Here is a 7,365-nt window from a genome sequence, read left to right as displayed (position 1 = left end):
GGCGAACGGCGGCGGCGACGGGGAGACGAGGCGGCGGAGCGGGAACGGCGGCGGGGGGGGAGGGTGCGCGGCCGGCGACTACGGGCGGAGCGGCGGGCGACGGCGGGAGCCGCAGGCGCGGGCGAGGAGGCGCGGGCCGCAGGGGCCGAAGATGGGCTCGGCGGGCCGGCGGCGGTGGGGCGGCGGCGCTGCCACGTGGCGGGCGGTGACTGACTGCGGGTGGCGGCGCGGTTTGTCCGGCGCGGACCGGACGTGTCCGGCGCGCGGAGGGTGCGAGGCTAGGGTTGATCTGTGCGAAAATCTCGGGGGATCACCTATTTATAGCTAGAGGGAGCTAGGAGACTCCAAATGGAGTGCGGTTTTTGCCCACACGATCGTGATCGAACGACCGACAGCATGGAAGTGACTTAGATGGGTTATTGGGCTGTTTGGAGGAGGGTTTTGCTGCAACACACAAAAGGTCTTTGCGGTTACCCGGTTAACCGTTGAAGCATCAAACGACCTCCAAATGAAACGAAACTTGACAGGTGGTCTACCGGTGGTATACCAAGGCCACTTGACAAACCTCAATCCATTCCGAGAACGTTTAACACCCGCTCATGAAAAGAAACAAGAGGGGTGCACCGGTGTTTGGTTCAAATTTGCTTAGTGTCACAATGTTGGAAAAGAATGACCAAACAAAAAGAATATAGAAAAAACCTTCTGTTTGGTTCAAATTTGCTTAGTGTCACAATGTTGTTGTGTAGCTGCTTCTCAAGTGGCATGAGAGCACCTCTCATATCGTGCTCGAAAGGTGAGCATTGATACTTGCTTGGGCGTACAAGCCTTTTGGGAGGCAGATTTTCCTTGCCACTTGAGTAACTGCCTAATGTAAGCTTGATGTTTGTACAGATTGTCTACTGTGTTTACCATATTAGAGCATGAACCATTGAATACTCTCTCCCCCAGAATTTGAACGTCCGGAGATACCTAAAAAAATACAAAAAATGGCACAACATAAAAAATAATGATTAACTTGTGTTGTATTAAGAAAAGATAAAAGAAAGTTATTGCTGCACAAAAAGAGGGAAAACAGATTTACTTGAAACACATTGTTGACATTGATTGGTTGATCTTCGGTCCCATCTTGGTCATCTTCTTCAATGAACTCGTCTGTAAAAAGCCTCTTGCCAATAAATGGTGTTGTCAAGTAGCTCTGCAAATTGGGACAAATTGTTGAAAAGGATGTGTTCAGTAACTAAGCAAAAAAGTAACAAAAAAAGCTACAGAGCAGCACAAACACAAAATCATTTAAATGCCCCCAAAAATAAACATCACAGAAGCAATATACAAACGTATAAAAAAAGAAAAAAGGTTGGAGGCAATTGGATTTATACCTTCTTGTTCTTTTGTGATGAGCTTTCAACATTCTCATAGTTCCATGTCCTCATTCGGTAGTAAGATATTTTTGTATTGTCCAGGTCTTTGGTGTGTGTGCGGCAGGAGATGTCTGAAAAAAATGTATGGCATTTTAAAAATCAATCACAAAAAAAGAGTGAGTGTGCTTTGGTATCTATAAGGAATTTGCTTATAAACGAAAGGTAGCAAGGACAAAAAGAAAGGGAAGAAAAATCAGAAAAAGACAAACCAAGTCAATAATGTCGTCTATTTCTTCGAACCCGGGAAGAAAGTTTCTGTACTTGCACATTTCTGTTGTCGCGGGCTCTCTCTGCGCACAATGTATGGAGGAATCGACAAGCGCTGTTTTCTCATGCTAAAAAAGAGATAAGAAATAAAAAGAGAAACAAAAAGAAAACACTTAGATATGGGCTTGTGCGAGATGGTAAGAGGGTTTTTTCAGACACTATTACATTTGAAAAAAAATAAATAGCACCTGTGAGTTGTATCCTTTGATTATGTCCTTACTTGTATTCCATGGATATTTTTTCTTAGCTTCTTGAAATGAGCAACAAATTGAGTGGGTGACTTTTGTAGCCAAAACAGTGAAGTCAAAAAGAAAAGTGTGTGTGGACAATAATTACCTCTATCTGGGCTTCGTATGCATTCGAGTCCATGTCTAAATCACGCCACAATTCTGGCTCTGTTATTTTGTTCCCACAATCATCATGGTCAACAAAAATTCTGCAGCTAGGTGTCATATCATCAGAAAAGAAATACTTTTGTCTTGCAACGTCCAATGGATGCATAGTGTGTTGGAAATCTTCCACCTGTTTCAGCTTGTCATCTACACCACCTACACATATGAAAAAGACAAAAAAGGTAAAAGGTAAAACAAATGATAAAAATCGGTTGTTACCAGTAACATGAAGAAAAATAATTGTCATGTGTACTGAATGAAAAAAAGAGAAGAGTTGTTGGCAGTACTGTTTGATAGTGATATGTTGATATCAATATCAAGTCCTGCATGTTTCCCCTGCTCCTTGACTTCATTGAAACGAAAATCATCTGTCACAAAAAGAAAAGAGGCAAAAAAGTAAACAATAAAAATAAACAAGAAACTGCAACTCTTCAGTAAAAGAAAATATTTCAAGGAGTTAGCCCGTTCGCAGACAGGGTTCTGAAACTTTTTTGTTGGAAAAAACCTTGGTTATTGTTGTCTTGTGGGGAGGCAGTGGTGTCTAGTTCCACACACTCAATTGCTGCTGCTTTGTTTTCTTGATACAATGTCTTGGTTTCGATGCAATGCTGAGTTTTTAAAAAAGATGAAGAAAAGGGTTGAGTTAGATGTAAACAAAAAAACACAGATAAAAAAACCTATGAAAAAATGATGGCGCTAAGAGAAGCTCAAAGAAATTCCTTGGAGGGTGTACCTCAGATTGATTACTGTTAATAGCGTTTTGTTGGAAACCTGGGAAAGTTGGTGGTACATGCGTGCTGGCTTCCTCCTTTGAGTTGATGTCTTGTTCTGTCGTTTCCAGTGCTCTTGCCAATCTAGCTGATAACAACATGTAGTTCAGACTAGTGCTCTTTTCTGGTGCTTCTTTTTGAGCAGAACAATCACAAGCAGTGCACTTGGGGATATTGGTATCTGCATCAAGCATATTCATCTCTGGTTGCTGTGTTGCAATGTTGCTATTCTGCATGGTTTGTTCCTAACCCACAAGCATGTCCAAAAAAAGCATGGTTGTCAGAGCTATTTGTAGAATTCTTGGAACAATACAATGCTTTAACATTTGGTGTTCATATATTTCTACATTCTTTAACAATTCCACAATTCACTCCCTCGCAGGTTAGTTCATAGGAAAAGGTGCATGTTAAGGGACAATTTCTTTTAAAAGAAGATGTGACTATAAAGGGGTTTTAAAAAAACAATAACCATTCGAGCTTCTTTTTCGAGCTTGTTTGTGTGACCATTGCCCGGTAGTGACTGCATTTCGGCTTCACCTCCTTCTACAGCTACTTCAAGTATGCCTCCCTGTGAGAAGTTATTGAGAGAAAAATTCAGAATATGGCAGAAAAATGTGATGGATATTGCACACACACACACACACGAAAACATGCTTTTGAAAAGAACTAATTACAAAAGGCCCACAAAATACCTTTATTTTAACTTCCAATTGATTGTCCTTAGTTTCTGAAGTTTCTGACTCTTGTGTACTAGTCTTCATTCTCTTCTTCCTGCCTCTTCCATCTGCCAACAATATAGGGGGGTTGTCAAATAAATTAAAAAACAAACAAAGAATTAGAACAAAAAGAATGAAAAAATCATTTTAAAAACACATGGTTGCGTGTGATAAAAAATGATTCAAAAACACACCACTGTTTATTTCAATCCCATTGGAATCAACTCTAATAGTACTGCCAGACCCATTATCTTCGTCAGTTGGCATGTATAAATGCTCGGAGGACTCTAACTTCTCTGTACGTTGAGAGCCATTGAAATAAGAAGAAACAATGTTCAAACTGTCTAGCAGCACTTGTTTTGCTATCAGACATGTGGTCAGGTTTTGATCTTTTATGCGCTCCTGGAAACTGAGGAATATATCTTCTTTGATCTGACAAGCAGAAAAGATTCCACAAGTAAATCAAAAAAATATAAAAAAGAGAAGGGGAAACCAAAACAGCTAAATGATACGTCTCCGTCGTATCTATCATTTTTTATTGTTCCATGCCAATATTCTATAACTTTTACATACTTTTGGCAACTTTTTATATTATTTTTGGGACTAACATATTGATCCAGTGCCCAGTGCCAGTTCCTGTTTGTTGCATGTTTTTTATTTCGCAGAAAATCCATATCAAACGAAGTCCAAACGGGATAAAAACTGACGGAGATTTTTTTGGAATATATGTGATTTTTGGGAAGAAGAATCAACGTGAGACGATGCCCGAGGGGGCCACGAGGTAGGGGGCGCGCCCCTGACCCTCGTGGCCACCCCGTAAGGCAGTTGGTGCCCTTCTTTCGCCGCGAGAAAGCCAATATCCGAATAAAAATCGTGTCCAAATTTCAGCCCAATCGGAGTTACTGATCTCCGGGAATATAAGAAACGGTGAAAGGCCAGAATCAGGGAGAGCAGAAACAGAAGGAAACAGAGAGAGAGATCCAATCTCGGAGGGGCTCTCGCCCCTCCGCCGCCATGGAGACCATGGACCAGAGGGGAAACCCTTCTCCCATCTATGGGGAAGGTCAAGGAAGAAGAAGAAGAAGGGGGGCTCTCTCTCCCTCTGTCCCGGTGGCGCCGGAACGCCGCCGGGGCCATCATCATCACCGCAATCTACACCAACACCTCCGTCATCTTCACCAACATCTCCATCACCTTCCCCCATCTATCTACAGCGGTCCACTCTCCCGCAACCCGTTGTACCCTCTACTTGAACATGGTGCTTTATGCTTCATATTATTATCCAATGATGTGTTGCCATCCTATGATGTGTGAGTAGATTTTCGTTGTCCTATTGGTAATTGGTGAATTGCTACGATTGGTTTAATTTGCTTGTGGTTATGTTGCTATCCTTTGGTGCCCATCATATGAGCGCGCGCGTGGATCACACCATAGGGTTAGTTGTATGTTGCTAGGGCTATGTATTGGAGGCAAGAGTGACAGAAGCTTCAACCTAGCATAGAAATTGATGCATACGGGATTGAAGGGGGACCAATATATCTTAATGCTATGATTGGGTTTTACCTTAATGAACGTTAGTAGTTGCGGATGCTTGCTAATAGTTCCAATCATAAGTGCATAGAATTCCAAGTCAGGGATGACATGCTAGCAGTGGCCTCTCCCACATAAAACTTGTTATCGGTCTAGTAAAATAGTCAATTGCTTAGGGACAATTTCGCAACTCCTACCACCACTTTTCCACACTCGCTATACTAACTTTATTGCTTCTTTACCTAAACAGCCCCTAGTTTTTATTTACCTGCTCTTTACATTCTTGCAAACCTATCCAACAACACTTACAAAGTACTTCTAGTTTCATACTTGTTCTACGTAAAGCGAACGTTAAGCGTGCGTAGAGTTGTATCGGTGGTCGATAGAACTTGAGGGAATATTTGTTCTACCTTTAGCTCCTCGTTGGGTTTGACACTCTTACTTATCGAAAGAGGCTACAATTGATCCCCTATACTTGTGGGTTATCACTAAAATTAGGTGTTGAAGTTGCTGTCTGCATCAAGTCTGATGCATTTTACCTTCTCTGAAAAAGAGTTGCCTAAGACCCTTTGTATAGCTTTTTTTATGTTTGAGTTCTTGGCGGTGCTTGCCCATGCACCGTCAGTTTGTGCATAGCAAGTTTCTGCCTCATCTTTGATCTGCCAGAAAAATGTAAAAGAATAAACAAACAAACATAATAGGAGTAGATGTGAACAAAAAAAAGGTACACATTAAAAAGGAGGGAAATTATAGCAGAGTATGATATTTACTTGAAGAGCTCCATAGAGTCCATCTTTCCCGAGGAGCATATCACTGAAATGTTTAATGGTTTGTCCTTTCCAGAAACAAATCCTAGGTAGTGCTGGAGGGATTGTTATTGATCCAAAATTGTTGAAGTCTAGACACCGAACCTGCAAATAAACAACAAGATACAAATGAAAAACCTTCAGTATGTTTGATGAGAACACAGTGCTCCTAAAAAATAAAAAATAAGTTAACAAAAAAGTTACATATAAACAAAAAGAAGGAGCATACTGCTAGCTGATATATGCAGCCTCCCAAAGTCGTTGTTATCCGTTTCTGCTTCAGCTTGTCTGTTTGGTACTTCTTGACATAGAGATATTCCATGTATGGACAAAAGAGCACCAATCAAGATCTTTGTACTTTGACACATCCACAAGTGCTCCCAAATATTTGGTGCTTGGCTTTGTGTTGGATGTGGGACACAGGAAGGTTGCTAGGGCGACAGTCAAGAAGCAGCGAAGATAAACGTCGTCAGGCAGCTCTTCCTTCATAAGCTTATTCCCGAAGAAACTTATTGATGGAAGATCTGTTAGCCCAAACAGTGATAGAAACACCGCTTTCCCGGACTCCTCGTCGAGCACTCTGATCTTTGTTCTTCCTGCTGGTATACCAAGAACTAATGATACGGCTTCAGGGTTGAGAGAGATTGATTTGCCACCAAGTACAATTGCTTCCTCTTTTGTGGATATGTTGTCCGCGACCCACTGAGCAAAAGGCCTTGGAACATAACAATCATCTAGCTCGAGCAAGTATCCAAAACCGCCGTTACTGACAACCTCCATCCTATGATTGCTTTTGCACACAACATCAACAATCTTCGCGAAATATCCAATGCTAAACATGTTGTATGCAGTTGCTCTTCCTTTGTTCATGTGCCCTTTGGCTTTTCCTTCCTCTGCCCTTGTCCTCTGAAAATGAAACAAATAGCAAGCATTAAAAGGGCTAAGGAGCATTATTCTCTAGAATAAGATTTGTGGTTATGGCTCAGAAATGTTAACAATGAAAAAAACTATGAAAAGCACAAAGTTACCTTCTTCCTTTTCTCTTTCAAAGCACTCCTCTCCTGCTTCCTCTCTTGTCTTTTCTGTAACTATAGAAATAAAGGAAAGTTTGTGTCAGAGAATTGAACTTATGAAAAACAACACAAGAAAAGAAAAAACACTAGCTTCTTCTAGTTCAAAACACATTTACAATTGTTCTCAGGCCATTGATCAGCATGACGTCTGATGCATCTGATTCTGTCATATCAACTATACTTTGCTCCTCTTGTTCATTCATGCTATCAACCCCTGAATCATCCTTTTGACTGTTGTTGTTTGACTCCAAAGGCTCAGGAATTGTATCTTCGTTTAAAAGCTCATGTTTAAGAAAACACAAAAAAATAACTGAGTTAAAAAACGTTATGGTGTACATTGAGAAAAACTACAGTACTAATTAAACCAAAACATCGACTATTTACAAAGCTGAG

At 41.1% G+C, this 7,365-nt stretch overlaps 1 protein-coding gene across 4 annotated transcripts; it reads right to left on the bottom strand.

Annotated features, from left to right (window-relative positions):
- Positions 1 to 670: 670 nt before the first annotated feature.
- On the bottom strand, positions 671 to 6,490 carry LOC109781300 (uncharacterized). Of its 4 annotated transcripts, XM_073498333.1 has the most exons (15): positions 6,129 to 6,490; positions 5,864 to 6,004; positions 5,633 to 5,752; positions 3,758 to 3,995; positions 3,540 to 3,631; positions 3,317 to 3,415; positions 2,811 to 3,092; positions 2,583 to 2,685; positions 2,365 to 2,445; positions 2,022 to 2,233; positions 1,874 to 1,935; positions 1,628 to 1,753; positions 1,377 to 1,489; positions 1,082 to 1,195; positions 671 to 969 (listed from the first exon to the last, which is right to left on the bottom strand). In XM_073498333.1, exons 1-11 carry the CDS (start codon positions 6,219 to 6,221, stop codon positions 1,894 to 1,896), a joined length of 1,503 nt encoding a protein of 500 aa, XP_073354434.1. In that variant the 5' UTR covers positions 6,222 to 6,490; the 3' UTR covers positions 671 to 969; positions 1,082 to 1,195; positions 1,377 to 1,489; positions 1,628 to 1,753; positions 1,874 to 1,893. The 4 variants fall into 4 exon arrangements, with proteins under 4 accessions (XP_073354434.1, XP_020195493.1, XP_020195495.1 ...); XM_020339904.4 differs by lacking the exon at positions 1,874 to 1,935; XM_020339906.4 differs by lacking the exons at positions 1,628 to 1,753; positions 1,874 to 1,935.
- Positions 6,491 to 7,365: the final 875 nt, after the last annotated feature.

Source organism: Aegilops tauschii, chromosome 5, assembly GCF_002575655.3.
Source record: "Aegilops tauschii subsp. strangulata cultivar AL8/78 chromosome 5, Aet v6.0, whole genome shotgun sequence".
In the NCBI taxonomy this organism is placed as follows: Eukaryota; Viridiplantae; Streptophyta; class Magnoliopsida; order Poales; family Poaceae; genus Aegilops; species Aegilops tauschii.
Note: the sequence above shows the minus strand (reverse complement) of the source record. Positions and strands in the feature narration are given on the sequence as shown.